Source organism: Labeo rohita, chromosome 12 (genome assembly GCF_022985175.1).
Source record: "Labeo rohita strain BAU-BD-2019 chromosome 12, IGBB_LRoh.1.0, whole genome shotgun sequence".
NCBI classification, from domain to species: Eukaryota; Metazoa; Chordata; class Actinopteri; order Cypriniformes; family Cyprinidae; genus Labeo; species Labeo rohita.
The window spans coordinates 4,121,184-4,148,624 of record NC_066880.1 but is presented as its reverse complement, the minus strand read 5'-3'; the positions used below and the strand labels follow the sequence as shown (position 1 = coordinate 4,148,624).

General features: G+C 41.6%; 1 protein-coding gene across 15 annotated transcripts in view; it reads left to right on the top strand.

Moving 5' to 3' along the window:
* Nucleotides 1–27,441, top strand: part of ebf3a (EBF transcription factor 3a) — a 104,545-nt gene that overhangs the window by 74,315 nt on the left and 2,789 nt on the right. For 2 of the 15 annotated variants that reach the window (XM_051123652.1, XM_051123657.1), the window contains exons 9-15: nt 2,375–2,505; nt 3,546–3,672; nt 18,691–18,779; nt 23,369–23,434; nt 24,045–24,210; nt 24,883–25,083; nt 25,641–25,838. In XM_051123652.1, coding sequence (XP_050979609.1) covers nt 2,375–2,505; nt 3,546–3,672; nt 18,691–18,779; nt 23,369–23,434; nt 24,045–24,210; nt 24,883–25,083; nt 25,641–25,838 — 978 coding nt within the window. Of the gene's footprint in view, nt 1–2,371; nt 2,506–3,545; nt 3,673–18,690; nt 18,780–23,368; nt 23,435–24,044; nt 24,211–24,882; nt 25,084–25,640; nt 25,839–27,441 lie in introns of all 15 variants that reach the window. The other 13 variants (XM_051123651.1, XM_051123656.1, XM_051123663.1 and 10 more) reach the window with 8 other exon arrangements.

Here is a 27,441-nt window from a genome sequence, read left to right as displayed (position 1 = left end):
GGCCGCCATAGACCATGTCTGCTTTCTCCAATTTCCATCATCCGCTTGAGTGCATTTCGCACGTATATCATTAGCTGACGAACACAGGCTGTGTAATTCACTCCTTTATGCTTCCCATTCAACACATGTTCCCTCTCTATATTCACGCAGAATGTATGCAAATGCTCCACGGTGGAGGGGCGAGAGGTCTGGCAGCCCTTTCTCTAGGATGGCGGGGGGGAGCGTTGCGAATTCCGAGGCAATGCGTGGTGATCTCAGGCCACAGCTGCCAGACTGCCCCTCTCGTGGGCCCGTTCTCACCTCGCACACGCGCAGACGCGCTCACGTGCACGCACTCCTTTCCTTCTGCTCACCTACACAAAGTAAATTTGTTTACTGTAATTTTTGGTGAATGATTTGCTATAATTGGTTGCGCTGATGAAGGTCAGTCCCTATGAGGAGTCGTGTCTGTCTTTGGAGACTTGATCCTCTTTCAAACGCTCTGCCTGCAATTAAGAAAAGCAAATGTCATTCCCAAGCCTCAGAAATGAAAATTTGTATGAACTTATTAGCATGAAGTCAACAGCTCTAGTTAAGGGCAAGCTCCTTCTGTGTGTGTGTGTGTGTGTGTGTGAGCGAGCTCAGGGCTTCTGGTGCTCTGGGAGCTGAGAGGAATGAGTAAATATAACCTCCACTAGTCCAACATTAAGGCAAACAAAGAGAGCTGCCTTGTCTGGGCTGTTCTACACAACAATACCTAATGTTGATTAACTAGGGCTGCTAGAACAGCACAGAGGCAGGAGAGAGAAAGACCTGCACACATGAGGGCTTAACCCTGCAGGTTTATCTCATGTAACGGTCATAAATATATCATTTATTGCATTATTAGTGGAGCTTAAGAAGTACATGAACAAACGCCTAACCTTAAGTATTAAATTCGGGAACCAGACAAGTGATACGACTTCTGCGAAATATTAAACAGACAAGTCTCTTACAGGGACTAGACTATCATAGAGACTTTTATTATTATTATTAAAAATCTAATAAAATGAATAATATTTATAATATATATTTTTTTATAAAACCATATACATTTATATACATTTTAAATATTTATAATAGATAATACAGGTGTATTAAAATCATTAAAACTGTGAGAGCAGCATTAGTATTGGCGTAAGTGGCGTATTGAATATTTTTTGGTGATAAAATGATGTCAGAGTCTGTGGGCTGATGAAAATGATGTCAGACACTTTTAATGGAGGGGAGAGATTCTAAGCTGAGAGGGTTTCCAAAGAGGCCAACCATTTTCTGTGCATTATTAATAACCTCCCTGAGACCTTAAAATCTAAAAGCACAATGCCATTGTTTTTTCCCTGGAAAAGAAATGAAGGGAGTGGGCAGGGAAAGCTGTAAAATAAAATGAAAACAGCTCAAGGTGAAGGGCTACTGTTGCAGTTGAATTGTTGGACAGTATTAGCGGCGCGTTGTTGTATCCGCGCTCTCTTTGCACGGGAGTTTGCATTCAAAAGGTGCTTTGGAGGGGGTGGCGGAACAGAGTCAACAGAGTGAAGAGGAAAAGCTGATCAAAGCGCGCAGCGCTAAGATGTTAACCGGGGGTCGAGTCGCCCTGGGCCTCCGACCGCTTACAACTGTGATAGCACCTCTCGACTCGGCGGGGGTGGAGGGGGGCAGTACAATAATGTATGCTAATGAGCCATTGGCTAACTTCACGACAAAGGCGGGGTCAGAACCACGGCCTCATTTTCTCATTTAAGAACACGTGTACGTCGCCATTTAAATCGACAAATCCCACCTCATCTTCTTTACAATCAGACTGTAAAGACTCCAAAAGTACTCATTACCAAAAGATAAGAGACGCAGGGAGATAAAGGGTTGGAAGTGAGGAGAAAGTTGGAAAGGCGAAGTTTGCGGATGAAAAGGCTCGACCCAATTAGCGGGTGCATGAAAAATCGAAACCCCGCTTTTTTGCGCTCACCGCCCGTGCTTTGCTCCACAACCTTTTGATTGACTGATCTCAGATCTGTGAAAGCCAGACAGATAAATCGACGGTCCTAGCGTGCACAGTGCTTAATCATCAGTAACGGCCGCGTTTGGTCTAGCGTATCCGTACTGTGGTTTATCTGCGCTAGGCGCATCAGTCGATGTTTTCTTTTCCCTCTCATTGTGTTAGTGAACAGTTTAATGGCTGATTTCTACACAGAAGGGTTGATGTACGACGCAGGCCTTTTGTCTTACGTGGCCCAAATCATTCATGCTTTGTTTACTTCAGGGTTTCATTATCCTCATCGTGAGAATGATCTGCATGTGGCTGGCGTGTGCCGTACAAAAGCGGGATCCTAAGAGTTGTGTTTTTTTGTCCTGTTATAAGCAGCTACCCCGTGCATAAAGGCCATTAGCCCCAGTGAAGGCTGGACCACTGGAGGAGCCACGGTCATCATCATTGGCGATAACTTCTTCGATGGACTGCAGGTCGTGTTTGGCACCATGCTAGTATGGAGTGAGGTAAGTCTTTGGCGTAAAAACCATTTTATTGTGCATGAGATATTTGCCCAGCCATTTGTTTCTGTAACAGCCTTCTAATGAACTTCATTAGATTCTATAAAAAGTGATTACGTGAAAACTGTGATTATACACAGTTTATGAAGCCCTGCTTCTGCCGGTGTAATGCAATTACGCTGGCGTCCGTTTATTGTCTCTTTACATTTACTTTTTGTTCATTTCACGCCACATAAACATATAAATAAGAGTGAACTAAAGGGATGCCGAAGCTGCGTCGTAATTAGTTCGGAGCTAATAAAGACTTCAGGTTAGTGTGTTCCTTTATGAGTTGATAAAGCTGTCTGGCATATATTTGCCGGTTGGAGCCTCAACGAGCCAATCAGCGTTTGTTTATTCGATTTTATTTTATTATTTTTCTTTTCCTAGTTTAATCACAAGAGCAGATAAGGAGTTAGATAAACAAACTGCATGCTAAACAGCCCCACAATAAGTCCACAGAGGCCTCCGCCGCGTTCCTTGCCGAACCGTGAGGTCTTGCAAAACAATTGAACAATTAGGGGTGAAATATCTCAGAGGGGGAAAAACGAGCCAGGGAAAGCAAGGAAAACAGTGAGGGAAAGACATATGGAGGTGATTTTAGCAGGACTCCTGCCCCTTGGCCTTTCCTTGGCTCAGTGTAATCCAAAGTCTGTTTACTGACGTTAACTCTGAAAAAAAAAACGAAGTTTGCAGTTCAGTTTTGAATGCCTTCTTTTTGACATGTTAATGTACCACTCCAGCATCCGAATCTGTGCAACAATTGGCACGGTCCTAATCCAGTTTGCCCCACTGTCTGGTAGTGCCCTATTTCTGAGCTCTATGTAAGCAAAAAACCCCACACAAAAATAAATATGAAGAAATTTCCATTTTTGTAGTGTTTGGAAGGATATAGTTTCTACCTAACAGGCTACTTGACAATTAGAGAAGCACCGGTGCTCTTTGGTTAAATGTTGTCTTTGGATGCCAGCATGGTCCTAACCACCCATCCCTATTGTCTCCCACAGCTCATTACGCCCCATGCCATCCGAGTGCAGACCCCTCCAAGACACATCCCTGGCGTCGTAGAGGTCACCTTGTCCTACAAGTCCAAGCAGTTCTGCAAAGGTGCACCGGGGCGATTTGTGTATACAGGTGAGTCGCAGTTGGTTCTCTCACATCTTTGGCTCCATCCTGAATTGCTGAACCCCATCCGGTGTGGGATGCATGCCTCTGTAACCCAATATCTCCTCCATCTAAGGCAGGGCAATGGAGTTGGGGGCAGCTGCCAACTCCAGTTAATCTCAAACCCTGACAACACATCTCCGAACCCTTTCTCCTGCACCGCTTTGGACAAAAACACTAGTGTTTCTTGTCGCCCAGGTTGCTCATGTGTGCGTACCTATGTGTGACCAGCTCACAAGGTTGTGCTTTGTGTGGTTTTTGGGCCGATTGGTGTTTTTACGTGGTCTTAGATGAGTGTAATCTCTCCCTCGGTACAGCTGATACTGGAGGTTACACGGTCACACCGTGTTTGACCTGGAAGCAGTGTGTCTGATCCCAAATTGAGTAGGACAATGAGATAATCATCAGGAATTACTCTCACACTCAGGAATGTCAAGGCCGAGAGAGAGAGGGAGAGAGAGAAAATGACAGAGAGAGGGAGGTGAGGAAGGGGCCCCGGTCCCCCCAGGCAGCTGTTCCCCATCTCAGCCCCACAGAGGCTACGGCCCGATTCTCCCTCCCACATTTAACCCTCTCAGCAGGGGCAGGGCAGAGGCCAACGAGCCCCTGCGATAATGAAACCCGAGAACACGGGGCTGGCTAATACCAGACCTGCTCAGACATTAATGTCTGCCATCGTTAAAGCCACAGAGACCTAGGGACCAAACATGTGCTAATGCTAATAAGCACAAAATAGGGAGTCTGTGTCAAATTCAGCACACATTATAATGTTTTGACGAACGTGTGCGTCATCAGTCCTAACAAAAAATGACTGTGGTAACCATAGTTTCCGACTATAGTAAAACTTGGGCTGTGTCCAAAACCAAAACAGCTGCTTTGCCGCCCAGTCAGTCGATAACTAAACATGCAACCTTTTAAAAAAAAAACAGACAAGCTTCCAAATCACCATCATGTCTTGTGCTTTAGATTTGATTAGATTTAAACTAATTTAAATAACAGTTTAACATAACTGTAAAAAATTAAAAACAAAAAAGTTATTATAATAATAATACATTAATCCTACATATAATTAATTTAACTGCCAATTTTACTCTTTCAAACAATTGCTGAACTGGAAAAATTCCGATTCAAAAAGATTCTAAATTTGCCAAGTTTTGATTTAGAATTTTTTTTTGTTCAGATTTGAAATTTTAAATTAGTTTCAAATTCAAAATGTGAAAAAAAAGATCAAAGATTCTAAATCTAAAGATTCTGAAAGTTATATTAATTTGTGACTACATGTATGCTATATCTATCTATCTATCTATAATTTATCTGTGTTAACAGTTTATGCATTAAGGGCTACGATTTTAGTTTATATATACAGTATATACAGACATTTATACTGTATAATTATATTGCCTACTCAAAGTTTACTGGAGGCCATTATAGAAGACAAACCAACGTCTGTCACCCCCACCTTCCCCTGTCTTCATGAGATGTTTGTTGTTTGTTTTCCCTCACTGATCGTTGTTCCTGCTCATCAGTGAGGAGATATAATTACTGGCGGAGATTTTGAGGACTTAGTTAATTATCCCCTCGAATTAAAGAAGGGAAGTCACAGACTACACGCCCCGTCCCTCTCATCTTCTGAACTCCAATCCCCATAATGCCTCACCTCCCTCTCTGAGGTCACAAATGACAGGCAAATCAGAACACACACACACACACACACACACACACACTAGACTGGATTCAGTTCATGCTATTATAAGGCTTAATCAAACTGGTTGACATTTCAAGTCAATTAAATTCCCTTTCAAAGCATATTTATTAATGAATGTTCTTAAATATGTGACTATATCAAAAACATTTGGTGTAATTATGATTATTTTCTTTACTTTGTTCGCTCTATATTTATACTTTTTCTTCTCATCTCCTATTTTCACTTCTTAAACACTTGTAAGTGCTATTGATCGAAACAAATTGCCTGAGTTTATGCCTGTAATTAGTTCATAAACAGATGCTTTGAACTGGAAATGCTAAAAGCCTTCACTCTCTCTCTCTCTCTCTCTCGCTCTCTATTTGTGTATATTAAATTGTGTAAAGGCTGGATATTTTACAAAGTCATTAAGAAAAAAAGGTACAAACAGCGTTTTTGTTGGGCGTTACAACATTTCATGCTGACCACCCTCTTGTTCCTGAGTCAGACACACCCTCGCTCTCATCTGATACATCACGGCCAATTACATACAGTGCTGTGGCCTCCTTTTGCAGGGGCGTAGTATATTCAGATACGGGCTTTATCATTACTAGCTTACAGCAACCATCTGTTGAGTGATGCATGATGTGATTTCACTATTTACTGTGCTTGAAATAGCTTTTTTAAATGCATATTTAGGGAGTTTATTTAAATATATATCTATTGAGATGCATTGGGTGAATCTTTTTTGTGAGATTCCCCCAGAAAGCTTCATCGCCCTGCGATGGTGTCAGTGCTGAAGGTGTTGTAAAAGGTCCTTCGTGTTCGCTCAGATGTGGCGGCAGTCGCCTGTCAGAGTGCCGTGCTACTTTAAGAGTCGATAATTCTCCTCCATCACGGCCAACACAAGCCGCCTGTCTCAGAGGTCAATGCTCTTTAAACAAATTACTCTGCTCAGACTCTGAAAGCGGCTCCTAATGTCCTCCGGTACTCTCCAACGCCTTTCGCTTTGACACAGCTAAACAGCAGTGAAATTAAACACGCCGCAGAGATCCACCAAGACCTGGGGACATTAAAGAGGGCCTGTGATGGGATGTTGGCATCCCGTAAGGTTACGCAAACACGCGAGAGGGTCTCGGTAGTTTATGAGCTGCCAGAACTGAGCCTAAAACAATGTGTTATTCAATAGCCGTCCATTAACACTCAGATCTACCGCATATGTATGTGTGCGTGTGTTGGGGCTATTTACAGCTTCAGGCTCTTAGCGTCTTCATTTAAAAGGAAACACTGCAGTGGTTTATTGAGTCTGCATCCCTTTGTATCCTTCAAAGAACTGTGTGTTCTGTTATTTTTTCAGCTTTAACCTTGTATGTTTGTACGATCGTGTCTTTTGTTAACACAAGGCCACCGCTGCGCCATCTGATACCTGTATTGGTTATCCATTGATCAGGTCTGGCATGGAACAGCTTGTCAGAAGGGTCCATAAAAAAAAGGGGGGAAAAAATCAAAGCAGGACGGCTGTGTTTGTCCCTTTGCCAATAGCTCTCAACTCGCAAATGCTCTCTTTAGCTGATCTGGCTATTTTAAAAAGCCCATCCAGATGTTCGCTTTAAATTCCTCATGAAATGGCTTGATGAGTGCCGTTTTTTCTTGTGTTGATGCATTTTCTATGGGCCAGGACATACATATTTTTAATTTAATAATAATAATAATTCTAAAATATGATTATATATTAAAATAAAACATAACTTTAAATATATTTTGATTAAGCCTTATTTGATTCAGATTCACATTTACATCAAAGATTCTGATTCATAATGAATCAAATTTTATATTTGAAAGATGCTGAAGCAAAAAAAGAACAGATTCCCAAATTGAAACTTTTTTTATCAGAACGCCCACTTATTAATTATTTTATTATTTATGTGTGTGTTTAATATAATTTTATTTTTGCACAATATTGTAGAAGACAAAATGTTAATATTTTATGTAATTTTATATTTTATAAAAATAGAACAGTATATATATTATTGTGTTTTATTTCATTTTATTATTATTTCGTTTTTATTTCCTATTTTATTTATTTATATTTTCTTGTGTTGATGCATTTTCTATGGACCATATATATTTGTCATTTAATAATAATAATATTAATTCTAAAATATGATTATATATTAAAATAAAAAAATATATATTTTTATTTATGCATTTTATGTATTTCATATATTTTTTGTCTCTCTTTTTTTTTATAGACAATACAAAATGGTTTTGAATTTTGCCTTAAGCTGCTGTCAGAATTGCCTGTTTTTTTCTTTGTCACAGAGCCTTTTTGGGAGACTGTGTCTCAAAAGTACCTTAAATATAAGCTGGTACATCCCTATCAACAAAATTGGAATGACAGAGTGTGCGTGAAAACGCATTCTGTCCGTCTCTATGACCCAAATTTGGAGGCAGCGATGATCTCCTTTGGCTTCTAACAAGGAGAAAGTGAGAGATATAAATTAAGATATATACGAAAGTGAGCGCTCCAGCTCTAATAGACGCTTTAACGGAGGCAGGCCTCCTGAGCGCTTTTACAAACGATTCCGAACAATGACACCAGCCATAAATAAAGCTCAACGTCGGACTCTAATTGCATCAAAGCTATTGCTTTCTATTTAGGCATGGTCACTGGTGACCACGGCCTTAACGCTCCACTGGAGGCCGGGGAGAGAAGGAGAGAGAGGAATAGAGACGTACGGCAGGAGCTATCACCCTTCCGGACTATTTGTCCTAATCAGTGACACCCATTTACCAGAATTGGCGAAAATGAACTATACTTCATACAGAAATCGTACACTTAGCGGCCTTCATTTGTCACGGCACATTCGAGGGCCAGTAAACTTTTCCTTTCCTCCGATGGGATTGTGGACATGCATCAAAATGTTAAAAAATGATTTCCGAGGGAGGCCTGTCAGACATTTATCAGGACTCGGGAACATTATTTGCTAATTTCCAAACCTGCGGCGTGACAGGGTGCTCCGTCTTTTAACCCGCCGTGACCGCTCTGGACTCGTTGTGTTATTAGTACGAGTCAAGTGTTTTTTTGGCTTCCTATTTCTCGCTTTTTCCCCCTCCGTTTCTCGCTTTTTTGGCCACTTCTAACGAGACTCATTTGTCTATCACGCCGGTGACAACGTCGCCCCATTCGGCTCCCCGAGACTTTGACCACAGCGTGCTCTCGGGCTCTCCAAGGGCTCCGAGCTCCCGGCCTGTTGATTGGCCGGCGGCCCTGATAAATCACAAAGTTTCCTTGTCAAGGTGAAGGTATCGACTCAACTGCGCCGAAACTGACAAAACGCACAGAGGAGGAGACGGTCATTTATCATAGCACAAAAGGACAAAGGGGTCATCTCGCCCCTTCACTCACTCGGCCCGCATCCGTGCCCATCTAGATCCTGGCACGCATGCACACCAGCATGGAACCAAACGCAGGTCTTCATTAGACTAATTACTGACATTTAGAGGCAATTAACCTCTGACGCAAGCGTTTAAAATTGTAAAGAGTGGATTTTTTCTCATTCACCTCCCTTATAGTTCAGCAATCGCACTTCAAAAGACTCGTCCGCTTCTCAAGGAAGTCTATTACCGCTCCACGAGGATGATCTTCTAGTGGGGTCTTTGTAAGCAGATGGGGAGGGGGCGGTTGGAAACAGGAAAGATGGTAAACAAATCTAAACGGTGGCACATGAAACGGCATATCAGCGAATTATCAGCCAGCCGTTTGCACTGGGCTATCTGTCCATCAGACACTCGTCCCCACCCACTGCCTTTGGCCTCGCTGAGCACGAGCTGTATCTGATAGGACCGCAGACGCACACACACACACATATGCAAACACACACTCAGTACCAGAAGTAATCAGTAGCAGGGAGGAAATGTAAACAGAGGTGTTTGAACCCAGTCCAGGACTTGTTTTCCTCTCTGTCTCCATCATGTTCACTACATCAAGTACAATAAGCTGCATTCCACACGCAATAGAGAAGATCCATTCATTTTTACTATTGAGAAATTTTGTTACATTTACAGTTAGCAGCAGGATTGTGCACCATTCAGAGCTAAATGGAGAATTCTATCTACTTCATTTACTGAATTTAGGAAGAAGAATTTGAAAATTCAAAGAAAAACTGTCATTTTTATTTAGAAAAGCAAAGTTTGTCAAGACTAACTTTGAATGTTGACTTTAGATGTTTAGCTTTGAAGAGGTTAAGTAGCCTAAAAAAGTCAGAATATTTGATTCAGATTCAGATTCACATTCACATCAAAGATTCTGATTCAGAATGAATCAAATTTGGTATCTGAATCAAAGATGCTGAAGCAAAAGAAGAACAGATTCCCAAATTGGAACTTTTTTGGATCAGAATTTACACTCATTAATTATTTATTTTATTTTATTTTATTTTTAAACAACAGTTTAAAGACAAAATTATCATATTTTATATCATATTTTATATAATTTATAACATAATACTGAATATATTATTGTGTTTAATTTTATTTAATTTAATTTTATTATATTTATTTATTTTATTTTTTTTACGCACAAGACAAAATTATCATGTTTTATGTCACATTTTAAAGCTAATATGATAGATAGATAGATAGATAGATAGATATAGATAGATAGATAGATAGATAGATAGATAGATAGACTTTATACCTATCTATCTATCTCTCTCTCTGTATATATATTTATTTATTGTGTTTTAATTTAATTGTAATTATTTTTTCTACTTTTTTAAAGGAAATGTCTATGGAAAAAATGAATGGGCAAAACCAGATGGTCCCTCACTATTGCGCTCTTGTCTAATGATACAAGTGTACTGGGGAACTGCTCGCTAATAACTAGAACCAAGAACTGAGTCCTTCTCAGCAGATGAGAATTTTTCTTCTCAGACAGTTCTTTGAGAAATATTATTACTTCAGAGAGGAGCGCGCCATTATTGTGAGCAATGTCACACCGTTGGGGATTGTGGTGATATTTTAACGCAATATTGTGACAAGCTACAACTCTATAATAAGCAGCGGTCCAAAAAAGATTCAGTCAACCTCTGCATGTGCTGGAAGGGTCGAATGAACCCTCTCTCCTTAAAGAGAGTTGCACTGGGGTGATTTGGGTATAATTGGCCCTGCTGGTTGCTATTTTGGCTCGGTCCATTTTTTTTACCTCTGGCAGCTTTAAATAGGTTTGTCCTCACTAAGTCAGAGAAATTAGTCATGCTCCAGTGGCCAGCACTCGTTTCTGATGGATGGGGCGCTCTCTCGTTCCCAAACATCTTCCCGTTCGCAGCCCTCTGACCCGGGCCTAACCCGAGCGCCACATTCATCGCCAAATTTATTTATAGATTAATGAGAGAAGCCACAAAGTATTGACCGGCGAAGGAAAACACAACTCATCTCGAATGAGGGCGGAACGCAGCAATAATTTAGCGTCCATCGATCCCCCCCCCCCCCCCCCTCCCGCGTCCTCGATCTTCATTTTACAATATTAATTTGCGTCTGCTATCGGCGACCCGATTCGATTTGATATCGGCGAGCCGTTAAAGCGCTGCGTTTGAGTCAGATCCGCCGGAGGTGAGTCACATCGATGGAGAATGCTGACAAAAGGAGGAGGAAAAGAGAAATGGAAAGGGGTGGGGGTCTTTTTTAACCTTCCTTGTTACAGAAATAGACTTGAAATGTAATTTCTGTCAGGGAAATAAAATATGAACGGCCTAGATCGTGAGAGTGGGCTTCTCTTGTCCTGTCGACACTTTATCGGTGGCTCGAGCGGCCCCCTCTCTCTCTTTCTCATCATCATGCCTGTATCGGTTCAAAGTTCATGAAATTTCTATGAGCATTGATCTGCCTCCATTGATTTTTTTTTCTCCCACACTCTCTTTTTTTTCACGCCGCAGATCTTTGAAATTTTAATTTCCGGAGTATCTGAATTTCTCGGAGATGAAATAGCTTCCTCGGAGACAGCTGGCAATAAAATGAAGAAGTTAGCGCCATGTCGAAGAGCTCCGGCTCGCTCTGTTCTCTGAAAACCCCACTTTTTTTCCTCCCTTTTCCTTACTGGTTTGCTTTTTACTTGCTTAAATCAGGCTTGAAATTCAAAGCACTGTAATAGTACAAAACTAGTCAGCCATCAGCTAATTTTCCCGCTTTTAGCTGTCCAGCCCTCGTTCTTTTCAAGTTTAATCCTGAAAATCGCTTTCATTTGAACCTTTTGGTTCAGGCAGTATTAGCATGGCACCTGTGCCACCTAGCAAAGAAGAAACCACATGGCCTAGCATGCTTTATTTAGTCACCTAGCATTAGTATTTTATACACCGCTATATAGAAATATTTTAAAATCCTTTATATTTTTCACTAAATTTATATATATATATTTTTTTTTTTTAATTATGTACACTACCACTCAAAAGTTTGGTGTCAGTAAGACTTGTAATGTTTTTTAAAGAAGACTTTTATGCTCATCAAGACTGCATTTATTTGACCAAAAATACAGAAAAAAACAGTAATATTGAAAAATGTTATTACAACATAAAATAATGGGTTTTATTTTAATATACTTTAAAATATAATTTATTCCTGTGATGCAAATCTGAATTTTCATCAGCTGTTACTCCAGTCTTAAGTGTCACATAATCCTTCAGAAATCATTCTAATATGCTGATTTATTACTAGAATTATCAATGTTGGAAACAGTTATGCTGCCAAATATTTTTTTGGAACCTGTGATTCCTTTTTTTCAGGATTCTTTGATAAATAACATGTTTAAAAGAACAGCATTTATTCAAGTCTTTTTTAACAATGTAAATCTAAGCGATCACTTTTTATTAATTTAACACATCCTTGGTGAATAAAAATATTAATTTCTTTCAAAAAAAAAAGAAAAGAAAGAAAGAAGAAAAATGTACTGACCCCAAACTTTTGAACAGTAGTATATATTGTTAGAAAACCTTTCTATTTTAAATAAATGCTTTTTTTTTCAAAGGTCACAGGTTCCAACAAAATATTAAGCAGCACAACTGTTTTCAGAATTGATAATAAATCAGCATATTAGAATGATTTCTGAAGGATCATGCAACACTTAAGACTGGAGCAGCAACTGATAAAAATTCAGCTTTGCATCACATTTTATATTAAAATAAAACCATTATTTTATATTGTAACAACATTTTGCAATATTACAGTTTTTCTGTATTTTTGATTAAATAAATGCTGTCTTGATGAGCAGACTTCTTTAAAAAACATTACAAGTCATTACAAACTTTTTGCACGGTGGTGTGTATATATATATGTAGTAAAGTTTCTCATGTGAAATACATCTGTGGGTCTTAATGGTAGCTGCTAGCATGTCTCTCTCTTGTTAAGAGCCCTTAGCCCTTCTCTTAGATTATATTTCAGGTCTGTTCAAAGAAATTCCAATTATGAAGGTGGTCTGTTTTCAGTAAAGAAAAGTAACTGAATTATTACTACATTTCTTGGTCGGGCAGTTGCAGGAAGATGATCATAATTGCAATGAAAATTGACCTCATTTACAGCGAAATCCAGCAGCTGTGCTGGAACAAATGAATGTTTTCCTGTTTTTATTATGCTGCATTAAACTCCAAAACTCTCTTTGGCCTTTGATGCTTTTCCTCTTTCATTTCTTTCTATTTCTTGCATGTCTCTATCACTCAGTTGTGGAACAATGGGCAATCCGCGTTAAAAGACATTTCCTTTCTGCGTTTTTGTTTTCGCAGTGCGTGTTGACAACAGTCAGGCGAACTTTATGACAATACAGAGATGGGCAGCTCTATTCCAGATCTCGGTTTTAAAATCTCTTGTTTCCCCTTTATGATTTGTGTTTGTAGAAGGAAAAAAAAAAATGGAAAAGTGGTTCTTGATGGTGGAGGTGGGGCGGAGATAAGCTCGCAGCAGTTAAGGATAATTAGACAAAGTAATAGAGAGCAACAGCCAGAAAGCCATTCATTATCAGAGCCAAAGATACACACTTATCATCATCACGGGATGTAATGGACGTCTGGAATGCAAGCACAGACTGTTTTAAGCAAATGAAAAGAATTTGAACAGAACTGGATGCAGAACTGTGTGGAATATGCATTGTAAGGGTGTTACAGTGGATGGAAATTCAAAGAACTTTTTTTGTCTTTCATTTACAAGTATGAAACAAGATATTACTTTTTTCCAAAATATTCAAAAATATTGGCTAATTTTATCATATTTTTAAGCTTCCAATTCAGTATTTTACCATGTGACCCTGGACCACAAAATCAGTCTTAAGTAGCACAGATATATTTGTAACAACAGCCAACAATACATTGTATGGGTCAAAATGATCAATTTTTCTTTTATGCCAAAAGTGATTAGGATATTAAGTAAAGATCATGTTCCATGAAGATATTTAGCAAATTTCCTACCATAAATATATCAAAACTTCATTTTTGATTATTAAAATGCATTGCTAAGAACTTCATTTGGACAACTTTAAAGTTGATTTTCTCAATATGTTGATATTTTAGATTTTCAAATAGTTGAATGACTGTTTTTGTGGTCCATGGTCACATAATTGAATCCAGACTTTGCAGAAATTGTGGAAGTAGAGTTTGTGCATGGTATATTAGCAAGTTTTCTTCATCTCGTAACTTTGCGCAGCTGCATTTTATTGTGATTGATTGCGATTGTGTCACTTCCCAGTGATGTTACTATGAGACGCTTCTCTTATTGCTAAATAAAAACGTGTCACAGTTTAGTATCTGCCGCACTCTAGCGTGTCAGCTTTGAAGAATGACAATATATACAGTCTGCGAGAACAAGGTCAAAACACTCAATCTTGAAATATATGGAGACACGCACACACACACACACACACACACAAGGCGACATGTAGACACACACAGACTCTCCCTGGACGTAAAGTCGGAGGCTGTTTTACGTTAAGTCGCTGGCAGATTGTGCTTAACATTCTCTTTTACAAATGAGGGGTGAAAAAAAACAACTAAACATGATGACCAGCCCAAGGAGCTTTAGATTTGTCATCCATCAAACGCAAACCCTTCTGTTCATTCACTCGGCTCGTTCTGCGGGCCGAAAAGCATGCTAGCTCATTAGCAAGCACATTTCCCTTTTATACGAGCGGCTCCATAATTCATAACGGTCCCGTACGAGACGTGAGCCTGATTTGATTTAACGTGCTCAGTTATGCTTGAGTGCTAAACGGCGTTCGGCCCCCCTCTCTCCATTCCGGATGGATAGAACAAACAAACAGAAAATGGATGACAAATGAAGACGTAAGCAAAACACTCCACCACTGACATACGCCAGGCTTCCAGATACTCGCACACGCACACATGCGGCGAAAAAAAGCAGCCGTGACTACGGCCATATCCAGCACTTACACTCTCTCTCTCTCATTATCCGTGAGGTCAGTAAGCAGAATTGGGAAGAAACGGAGAGATCAATACAAATTATCCCTGAGCAAACCGGCGCTGACAGCCTGAATTGCAGCATATGTTTACCCAAAATCGGGCAATTTATCTTAATATCAGCAAAGTAATGCGGAACAGGTGAAAGGTCACCTACTCTCCCCACCTCATAATTACCCAGCTCTAAAACAGGAAAGTGCTATTGATTGGCCGAGCCCGGGGCTGGGGGGCCGGCTCAAAGGCCAGTGGGAGGGGCTTAGCCTCAGGCCTAGGCTGGAAGATATAGAGATGGTGAGTGTGTGTAGGTTGCGAACGAGAAAGAGAGTTTTATAGTACAACCACGTGAGAGTGAAGGAGAAGCGAGATGCTTGCAAGAGTCTGTCTGGATTTAAACTGTTATTGCTCAATCTGTTCTCCATATTTCCCAGCTGGCCCAGTAGCACTAATACCCCCCCACACACACACACCAAAACCACATCTGTTTCTCCTTCCATTCACTTCTCTGTCATTTTTATCAATTTTATGCGTTTGTAATCGCAACAGTACTCCCCTTATAAATTTTATTTTTGCATCGTAACCATAGTTTCCACAAAAATATCATGGTTACTAGAATTATTAGTGATGTTTGCTAAGACGCTTAAGTGCACCATTTGTGCCACAGACATGAATGATATCTTAAATCATGAGTTACTTTACACAAAGTGATTAGGCTTTTGGTTTTCACTTTGTGGGTGATTGAAATGTGTAAAAAAAAATCCAAAAAATCTAGAAAATATGATTACCATTTAATTTTTTAAAATTTATTTATTTATGATTTTTTTTTCTAATTTAATGGCTAATATTATAATTGTGTTTGAGTTATGTCATGTTATTTTGCAAGAAATTAATTAAACGTTTTTACCATATTTTTATTTTAGTGCTGTCAAACGATTAATTGCAATTAATCGCATCAAAAAGTTTTTGTTTACATAATACATGTATGTACTGTGTATATCATTATGTGTGTGTATATATGTATATATATATATATAATACACACACATACAGTATATATTTTGAAAATATTTACATATCTTTTTATTCATATAATTAGTATTATATATAAATATATTTACGATATAAACAACTTTCTTAAAAATATACATGCATATGTGCGTATTTCTGTATACATAATAAATATACACAGTACACACACACATATTATGTAAACAATGCTTTTATTTTGAATGTGATTAATCGCGATTAATCGTTTGACAGCTCTATAATTCCTAACTAATTTGCTTATATAATCTTTTGTTGTATTTATACTATGGTATATTGCTAGATATGGCCATTTACTGTCTGTTTGTTTGTTTATTTGTTGTTATTTATTCCCAATCAAACAGTTTTATTATAATGATGTTGTAGTATTTTGCTAGAAACAATGATTACAATTTAATTCCTTTATTTGAATACGCTTGCGCTATGGTATTTGATACAAGAAATTGTGGTTACCATAGTAAATCAGTGTGTTTTTCACCCAGCTGTAGTTAATCATTCCTGGTGTGTTTGAGGTGGAGGATCTGAGAGGTGAGGGACTGTCTTGCGCTAATGAAGGTCTCACTGACCTCTTTTACTGCATTAGCATCAGATCAATAACTGAAGAGCGTTTAGCGCCCACTGTTCCGATACATTTATCAAACCGCACACATTCCTTCATCAGCAAAGCCTCAATGTCAGAGCGCAGAACAACATGTTGCTGCTCGGGGCTGCACTGTGTGAAAGTGCCATCAGACTGGCTGTAAATCTGCCCGCTTTTGGGCCATATTTAATGTCGCCGGGTACTTTTATTATGTGTCCCAGGGCAAATACACATCCTGAAGGGCTGGTGTCAAAGTGCATGATCCATTTGTGTAGTTCCAGGCGACTGACATAAAAAACGAGCTAAAATGATGGATACCCTCATATGGGCAAATTCAGGCATAATGAAGTGCTGTAATACAAACATTTACATCTCCGAGAGGTGGAGGGTGTCCGTAGGAGCGACAGACGAGGAGAAGGGGGAGGTGAAGGTGTGCATGAGAGAGCTACATCCTTGTGAAAGCCATGTCATGTAAAATCAATACGCCCGATCAATGCTTTATTAACAAGCCGACATCTTACTTCGGATTCCTGCACGCTACTTTGTCTTCAGCCGTGCAAGATGGCATGTCAAATAGCATCACCGCTGTCACGCCATGACACGCATACGTGTGCGCCAAAACACAAGCGCCGTCTTGATATTGATCAGATCGGATTGATTGGATTGCCGCCCCCTACTACACTTAGATGTAATTGTAGCACTTCATCATAAAGTCACCCAATTATTTCCAGGAAGTTCCTGTCTAATATGCTCATCTTCTCCTCTCGGGCTGTCATCTCTCATTCTCTGCTTTGGTTCTTTCTCGCATTTCTCCTCGTTTCCATCAGACAGAGTTCAACGGCAAACAGCGTGCTGAGTAAGGGGAACAGACAGATTTGATCCCTCAAAAGAAAAAGCGCATTGATTCATACGGCCTCATCACTGACAACGACATCTACATTCATGTCTGATAATATTTTTATGCTGATGCTCTGCTTGCTTTGCTCTTGTGATCTTTTCTTCCTTCTGTATCGTTTTTTGTGCTCATTTTTATATAGCCGCATTGGCTCAGCCAATGGTATGCATTTGGGGGAGGGGCTATCTGTATGTCTGGCCAATGACAGATTAGTGTTCTAGAAACCTGTTTGAAATCAGTCATTATTATTTGTGCATTTACTTTTACACTCACGTTTCTGTTATGGGTGATGATTTTTTTTCCTCAGCTGGTCCAGTTATGACATTCTAATTTAAACGTTACGGAACGTTGTGCACAGATGAACAGTTCACAATAAGATCTATGCTCTGTTTTTTGCATGGGGAAATACCACTCACATTTACTTCGGAAAATGTAAAAATATGTTATGCAAACAAAAAACTGTGTGACACCTCCATATTTGTTGAAAATAATTTTACCATGCTTAAAGTGCATAGTGTGACCGTAATAGACCTCCATGCGCTCTTCTAAAGCTTGTTAAACACAATGCATGCGGTAGCAGGAAGTTGAGATTATGATTCATGCACTTGTATACGGAGCAGCTCCGTCTGATTTATAACCGGAGCACTTCATACTCAAAATTCCAATTTGAGAGGGAGGGAACATGTGTGTGTGCGGCATGTGTGTGTGTGAAAGAAAAGATTAATTACTATTTGTGGCCAGCAATTTCATGAGGCCAGCCCCGGCACAGCTGTGAAATGATAGCGCCCTACATCAGTTTGTAGTCAACCATTCACAGATTATTAAAGCTCCATAAGATGAAGTGTTCCTCCTGCCTGCTTTGCTTTAGCGCACGATGGCGGAGAGAGTGCGAGAAAGAGGGATAAATCTGAAGGGGCGCAATAGCCAGACATATGTCATCATCGCCCGTTGCCCATAAATCCAGCAAGTGCTTCAGGAAGTAGGACTGATGCAGACTTCACAGGCTCGACAGTCGCAATCGAATGCGAGTGCAAGTGTGTGTGTTTGTATGAGCGAGCCTGTTTCATTCATAATGTATCCGCTAACTCCTTCAAATTTATCTGATCAATTATAGGCCTCGTTCTTCCAAATAGGAGAGGTGATAGATGTGGCTCTGACTGAGTGTTGCACAGCACGTTATTACCTTTTATTCAAATGCTGTGGAATAAAATGCATGATGGGTGCATACGTTCTCAAGAGCAAATGTAATAGCATTTATGATGAAAACACAAATCTGTTCATTTGTTTTGCCTGCGCTGGATGCTAACGGATGGCGTTTTCTTGTTTTGCGGTTTAGCTTTGAACGAACCAACCATTGACTACGGCTTCCAGAGACTGCAGAAGGTCATTCCCAGACATCCAGGTGATCCGGAGAGGTTGCCCAAGGTTAGTGATTCTGTGTGTGTGTGAGCTATTTATCATAGAAATGTCAAAACGGGAAACAATTCACTGGCTAGATGAGCAAGCGCGTGCAATCGCTTTTGGCAAGTCATCACTATGCAATCCGGCGTGTTTGGATTCCGCCGGAATCGCGCAAACTTTCGGCACGTCGAAATGGTTCAATTAAGTATTTTTCCACCCCAGTAGGCAGTGGCGATTGTAATCTAAGCGGAGGCCCTTTTTCAGATGTGTGATTATTTTGGTCTTGTTTTCCTTTCATTTTCCAAAGCTAGATCCAGTTTAATCTTTTGTTTACAGAGCTTTCCCGTTAAAAGTCCTTGTCTTAGCAGGTTAATAAATGAGTTTTGCGCACGTTAATATGGGCAAGCCCTCTCTCTGGGCTTTTTAGCTTCATTTATTTATTTTTTTCCCCACTTAAATTCCACAAACCATGCAGTTTGCCTGCGGTTCCCATGTGGTCGACACGTATCACAGTTCTGTTGTTTTGATGTGTGACATGAAAGACAAAGCATGCCTGTCGGACCTTTTCTATTTCCTATTCTTTGATTTCGTCCCTCTTTCTTTTTTTGCTCATTTAGCTTTGATAGGATCTATGACTTGTGCCCGGCTAATAGAAAACGTGCTAATTTCCCATCTGAGAGCGGTGCGGCGCCGAGGGCTTTTCTTAATAATATGTTAAGAGATTATTTTGTACCCTGTTCGTGGGTGCTCAGCGCGAGCTGACCACCACGGAGGCCTAATAACAGATATCATACAAATATCTATTAAAGCACAGCATGGGAGCAGCCGCTATCATTAACTTCCGCTGAACAGCTCTGGAATGGCGTTGTCTCAGCGCTAGCGTCCCGCGGACACGCACCAAACTAAGAACCCATAAGACTTTGCCCTGCACCACATGATGTGTTTCAATTACACTTGGCTCTGTGTCTCTGTGGAGGCCAATATCTGGACAGGAAATCTCATTCCAGTAAATGCTTTAAACTATCCATTATCAAAAAAAACAAAAAAATAAAAATTAAAGCCACTCTGCTTGAGCATTTCTGAAACTGGGAAAATATTTATTTATTTATTTATTTTTTTTTTTATTAAAAGTAGAAAAACACAATCTCATGTAATAAAAAAAAAAAGATGGAAATGGCTTTTTTCCTGAAGTGCAATTTATTTTTAGATTTTATCATATCAAAAGACGAAGATACAATAGCATAAATTTATTTTATTTTTTTTAGTTTTTTAAATACTTGTGTCATTATTATTTGTATATTATATTAAACTGGAAAAAAAAAACCCAGAACAGCATCAATAACCAAAATGAAATGGAAATGGCTTTTTTTTTTTCCTCAAGTGCATGCAATTTCACTCGTCTCAAATTCAGGTAAAGCCTCAGCACAGGGCCATCACACCAGAGCAGTTCCAATAAACAACATAAATATTTGATTTTGGCTTCTAATGGACCCAAATGTGAGTTCAGCAGCATGTAAATGAAAGTGCCAAGTGATTCATCATAGTTACCGCAGCCGTCTGCACCTCTATCGCGTTCGAGGGTCAAAGCCAGCTCCACGCAAAGCAGCAATTGACCCTTACACATATTCTCAATAAGAGGCAGAGCGTCTGGGAGGAGCGGCTGCATTAGATGTTACGGGCGGGAGACAGACCGCCGTAATAAGAGGTTTCGGGGGGAGGGATGTACACAGTGTGTTAGCAATAAGGTAAAGCCGTCACACTCGTGCTCGCCCGCTCGACTCCGCTGTAGAGTTGATAATACGCCCCTGATATCGATTCCTGGATTGTTGTTTTTTTCTTTTCCTTTTCCTTCCTTCTTTTGAGGCAGGGATCTACAATGCACAAGGTCTGATGGGGGATTGTAGCTGGATAGAAAGCCAATATGGCTTTGATGTATTGCCTTGGGTATGCAACTGATAAATTTTTACATATTTAAGTATATTCTCAATTATTTAGCTTTTTTAACTACCAATATTTTTGAAATCCCATACTACGAGTTGCTCGGAATTGCAGCTTACCTCCTTAATTTAAGATCAAATCAAAATTTGCTGCTCAATCCAAGAGGAGGGGCGTCCAATGAACGCGTTTATATACGAAGACGGCGAGAGAGAGAGTAAAAAGCAATATGTGAAGTCACTCATGTGATGAGGCAGGAGATTGCTAAAGGGACCTTCCAATCCTCTTTCTTTTAAGTCCTTGTTTGAAATCAGTGTCATCCATTTGTCTCGATATAAGGCCGAGACAAACACTGGAATGAAAATCTGATCAGGCTCCATATGTTCGCTTGCGTGCCATCAAATAATCTTTATTGCGAATCATATAGTGCTAACCTGTCGGCCGTATTCTCGCATTCATCAGTTCCATTAGCCTATTCGCGTCCTGTTTCAGCTCGCAAACACCAATCTATTCCGCTTCCCGTTCAATCTAATATCCAAGAAAAATTATTAGAAATGCATTCATGTTGAGCAATTACCCATGCATTAAAATTCATCTTCTCTCTCTCGGCTTTTGCGAGGTAGCTACACGTATCGGCCCCGCACTTCTCAATGTATTCATCACCTCAGGCAAGAACTAACAGAATAATTGCTTTACACTTTTATAATGACATTAGCACCTCCAGCCCCTCACCTCACTTGGCTTCTTTAACAGTGGTGATATATACCACTCACGATATTCAAGAGTGATAATAACAAGTTTTCCATTTAAACGATTCTCGTCCACCGGCAGAACAATGAGCTCTTGTAATAATAAGCCCTTGCATTTGTCACGAAACAAGCCCTGGGAACGTTTCGGGCTTAAATAGTTCCCAGTCTAACCTGGAGTCTCGTGTCGATGCGGAAAAAGAAGGGGAGTCAATTACACTTAACGCCGCCGCTCTGAAATTTACATGGAAATGCTTTTCGAACACCGCTCACCGCTAATCATATTCTCAGCGTGAGGCCGTGAGGATGAGAGGGGCATGCTGGAACAAAACAAACTCATTCACAGCCTCCTCCGCTGATTGGCCGACGCGTTCGTCACGCATAGGCTCCCACTTCAACGCGCGCCGCTAAATCCGGTTCATTAGGAAACGCACCTCGTGGCAAACGACAGATTAGAGTTGAGGGCATGCGTCAGTTTCTTAAACTATCCTTAGGTCTCCTCCTCCTCTCGGCCGCCATATGGACGAGAAGTTCAAGTAGGTGTCGGCCGGGGGCGAGGTTTCGGCGACGTTAATTGCGATAATCGTCGGGTGAAATTGGGAGGCATGTAAGACGTCTTGTGATATGATGACTGAGATGATGAGTAATTATTAGCGGCTCAGAAAAACACTTAATCTTGCTTAGAGAGAGCCGAGAGCCGGACTAGGACAGCTGGGCCTTTCATTGACACTACCTGCTGAATGACAAGTGTAATTCTTTATTTGTATGCAAACTAGACGCATGCGACATGAAACGCGGCCCCCAATTTCAGAGGTAAATGCCCATTTGAAGAAGCAGTCATCCGGTTAGGCTCAGGTTTGGAGTGTGTCTCTATAAAACGCACGGGCCTGTGATTAATCTTGATGAATACGGATCCAACATGGCGCTTGTGCATGGGAATGAAATAGCCAGCGAGCCATGATGCGAGCCAGTCGCAAGGACGGCGCCGTGAATGTGGTTACGCTCAAACGCGACCCGCAAATCGATAAAAAGCAAAAGTCAGCAAGTTCAAGACGTGCTGAAATGCGACAACGATATAATGTAAATTCCCAAAAAGTAGCTCTTGGAAGAGGGAAACAAGCTGCGACCCGTTCCCTGCCGCACACACCTCGTTGGCAGCTTAGGTGCGATTTTTGAAGGGAAAATAAGCGGCAGGTTAATCCTTGTTGTGTTATAAGTCGGGGGAAAGCTTGCAGACGGGGATAAGCGAGAGTTCCCGGCGTCCGTGTCCCAGGGCACAGCCTCTCAGCCCGCTCTGGAGAGGAAGTCGTTTATGAAGTCCTTTACAACAGCCAGAGAAAGAGGGTTAATTGAAAAATTTCCTAATGTCATTATGAAAGAACTAGATTAACCCGAGCTAATTCACTTTATTGTCCTGAAGAAAGAGGAATGGGCATTGAACTCTTCTGCAAATTTGGGGCATGAATTAGGGGTGAGATGTTGTCTTTGAGGACTCTGCCAGTTTAATTAAGATATGGAAAATGACTCATTGTTCTTCTGAGCTAAAGTGCGTGGAATTAGCAGGCGAACGCGGCGTCTGTGTTTGACTCGGCGCGGCGTGCTAGTGTTTGTTTGTTTAATACCCACAAGGCCACGTCGTTGAGACGCAAGTCCTTCTGTTGACTCATTTAGCTTAAGTTACACACCACTTCACTAGTCTAAGTAAGTCAAATGAAATGTGACTAAGAAATAAAAGAACGCATTTGATAATATATAATTAAAAACGTTTTATTTCCACTCGTCAGCTTGTGTATTTTTTCCCAACCAGAGATAAAGAGCTTATAATTTACTCCGGACCCACATGCACGCTTATTGTTCATGTGCAACGCACTGGCTGATGGTGTTTATATGTCTTTATGACTGATTACGTTGCATTCTGTGTGTATATTACAGGAGGTGTTGCTAAAGAGAGCCGCTGACCTTGTGGAAGCGCTGTACGGGATGCCACACAACAACCAGGTACAAACCCATGCTAATGAAGCACCTTTTCTCTTCCTTTGCACGGTGGCTGTAATTAAGTCAGCATTCGTCTCCTTTTGCTACATTCCTGTACGTTTCAAAGCTAGCTGGGGGGCTTTGTATTGTAGCCGGGTGAAAGCTTGTTTTTTTTTCTTCTGCTGCTTTTTCGCAATTTAATTCCTGGCTACCGCTCTTGGTGCAAAGTGACGAGTTAATCACTCAAAACACATACGCACAGCTATATACAGGCTTATTTAAATGGGAGGATAACCTTGAACTTGGCCCTAAAAGGTGCACTTCTGGAATATATTCTACAGAGCGGTCCAGCCATGCTTGAGAGGTCTAATACATATTCAGAAGAAATGATCCATTACATTATTTTCCCCCAGTCGAGTAGCACAGAGGTGAAGACGCTGCAATCCAACTACAGCGAAACAAATGCAAACGTCCTGTTATTTGTGTTTACATACAAACAGAAAATCCATATTTATATTTGTGTGTATGTAGCTTTTACATACATTGGCACATATAAATGAAGCCTAATGATTTCTGGCCTCAAGTTCTTTTGAGAACGTACAAATAACTCGCCCTCTCTCTTTCTGTGTGGTAGGAAATCATCCTGAAGAGGGCCGCAGATATCGCAGAGGCTCTGTACAGCGTCCCACGTAACCACAACCAGATCCCGTCTCTCGCCAACACGGCTTCTCACGGCGGAATGATGGGAGTCAACTCTTTCGGCGGTCAGCTTGCCGTCAACGTCTCAGAGACCTCACAAGGTATGTGGCATGAAGATTAGCATGTAGATTACAATGAACCCTGCGGTTAAATACTAAAACTAGACGTTTGGCCAAACTGGATGCTTGTCAATCTGAGAGATATCCGCCAAATCCCCTCTAGACTGCCTAAGCAGCATAGCCATGCAAAAGAAAACCTGCTAACCGTCTGTGAATATCAAAATGAGTTATATATGTTTGTAGAAAAACGCTTGCGACGATTAGCGAACATTAGCGAGCTGCTAGCAGCATGAATCATGGCACAGGCCGGCTGCAGCTTTATCTTTCCTGGCTGTGTATAGCATAGATCCCAGGAGGTGCCTGACCCTGTCCCCATCTCTCCGCTGCCAGCCTGCCAGAACACGCAGCGCTATCTCACACACTGCATTTAGCCAGTGTACTGATAATAGGTTTACACCTGTTCCATTGTTGCCTCCACTCAGGTCAGGACAGGGAAAAATCACACTGGAATACATGCTAGGACGCTGAGCATCCTCCTTACATACGTGGAGGTGAATGTAACGCACAGCTGTGTGGAATGGCTGTGTTAACACACAAGTGGAATGCATTACTGTGCAAATCGTGTGGGGGGAAAGATTGTGTAGGCGTGGCGTGACTGTAGGGATAGTCGAAGAATTGTGTGACAGATTTTGACCGTTGTCTTTTCGTCCGCAGTGGGCTACAGTCGCAACACGAGCAGCGTGTCGCCTCGCGGTTACGTGCCCAGCAGCACCCCGCAGCAGTCCAACTACAACACCGTCAGCAACAGCATGAACGGCTACGGCAACGCGGGAATGCCCAACCTGGGCGTGCCCAGCTCACCGGGCTTCTTGAACGGCTCCTCGGCAAACTCTCCCTACGGCAGTAAGTATCAAGGTAATGATGAGCCCCCACGCTCTCTCTGTCCCCCCACCTGTGCTTCCCTTTCCTTTTGACACTCCTCTGTTGTTGTTCTGTTGGTTGTTTGTTGGTTTGTTTTGTTATCTTTTGGGAATGTGTGCTACTGGATAAAAGGAGGGGTGACTCTGGAGGCTGAACAACCGAGACATTTAGCAAATCCGACCAATCAAAGCAATTGCAATTCTAAAGCAGGCCACCAAAACAGCACCTAAAAAGTCTAAAAAAACAAATGTTTTCGGCAAAAACACCCAGTCAGAGTCGATAAGTACGCCTATTATCCAGAAAGTGGCCAAGGCAGGACATCTCATACACCATTCCAACTCCATTTCCCTGATGATTTGCTCGTTTGTTTTGGTCCCCCCAAAAAAAGACCCGCAACCCAAATTTCCCCCCCATATCCTCATGACCATTTCTCCCTGATTTGTTTTCATTCCATGATATGATTTGAAAAAGAGGCGAGGCCCGGCTCTCTGACTCTTCGTCTGTAAGAAGTGAACTCTCTCTGAGTGGTGACTATGTCTGCTTTGTTGCAGTAGTTCCGTCGAGCCCTACCATGGCAGCCTCTTCGGTCAGCCTCTCTTCAAACTGTAGCAGTACACACGGCATTTTCTCATTCTCACCTGCCAATGTCATCTCTGCAGTGAAACAAAAAAGCGCCTTTGCTCCAGTTGTCAGGCCCCAAGCATCTCCACCTCCTTCTTGCACCAGTGCAAATGGCAATGGACTTCAAGGTGAGAGCCGACTCCCTGCTTTTAGAACGCCCCGCAGTTGCCTCACCTGTTGGGTCGCATTATTGCACTCTGGTACCCAGACGCCACCCATCCGCCATCCCCGTCGCCGCTTAACGAACACGGCCTCCCGCTCGCATCAATTATGCATTTGCGCGTGGACGGGCGGATGGATGGACGGATGAGTGGTCGGATAAGTGCAAGAACGCATTATGCATGCGGGCATGTAGAATGCATGTGCATGTGTGGGTGTGTTTATTGATTTATTTATCTTTCATTAATGATTAAGCAAAGTTAAGTGTCTCGTGAGATTTCGTACTCGAGTGGCTGTGAGCGCTGTAATTCGGAAACATAAAATCACCGGCTCTTTTGCATTCAAACGGAGCTCGGCGTACGTCTCGGTATCCGCTTTAAGTCGGCGGAACACGGCCCCCTCGTCCTCGAGTTAAAAATTCATGTTTGCTACAACGGCGGATCCGAAAGGGCAGAAATGTTAACGCCTTGCCGTGCTCGCTCATCCGGCGTCGGGTAACGTCGCCAGAGAGGAACTTAACGGCACAAGAAGTGATTATAACCCAGGTTGGATGTGATTATAAGAAGAAAGAGCGAGAGGGAAAGAGCTCACCGTATTCTCGGCAGGGCGGCGTCGTTCGGCAAATTAAAGACTTACTCTGGCTGTTTAGTGCGCTCGTATTTGCTCTCCGTCAAGGCCCAGTTGTTTGCTTTGAAAACATGTTTTAGCCATAGCGTGTGCAAGCGAGATTAATAATGTTAGACCTAATGAACTGAGAAATTAAAGTTCATGCCGCTACATGCATCTACTTATTAATATGTGGTTTGCAGAAATTAATGAGGAATGCCACAACATCAGATGCCTTGGCAAACTTAAAAGCACTCCAAGCATGACTCTACAAATAAGTTGAAAGCGGCAAAAGAGCTTTCTTCCCGTTCGCCCTCCCCCGGCACGAGACACCTAATTGCGGAAATGAGCGAGTGCATCAATCTCGGAGGCCGAGAGGTGGGCGTGCGACAACCTGGCCCGGCCTCCGTCAGATGTCACGATAAGGGGGGAAACGTACGGGCTGACAGAAGAATGCAAATGGCTTTCCAGCATCCACTCGGCTCCGGTAATGGCAGGAGGGAGCGAGGCGAAGATTTCAATTTGGGCAGAGCCGAGGGGTGTCTGGTTGCTGACTGAGGAGGGGAGACCGCGGGTCTACGTGACGTTAGCAGAAGTGACCGTGTTGTTTCTCGGCTGTCAGCAGGGACCCTCTCCTGGGAGTCTGGCCCACTGTTTGCCATTAACAAAACGCTAAGAGAAATATCACACATGTGGGAGCCAGGATGCTTTCTCCTCAAAATGTCAGAAAGCTCCTCTTTCAAAAAGTGAAGTCTTGTCGGTGAAGCACATTTCACTCAATCACTCCCAACCCTCCCCCGTCGGCCCCCGACAAGCAACAGCCTCCATTTTACAAACATCCCCAGCGCCTTTCGAGTCGAGTATTTTGTGAAATGCGAGTGACATACTTACCGCTGTGTTCTTTTTTGTCTTCCGCGCGGCGTCTCGGGACCTCCCGTGCTAAAATTGTTTCTCTTTCTCTTGCAG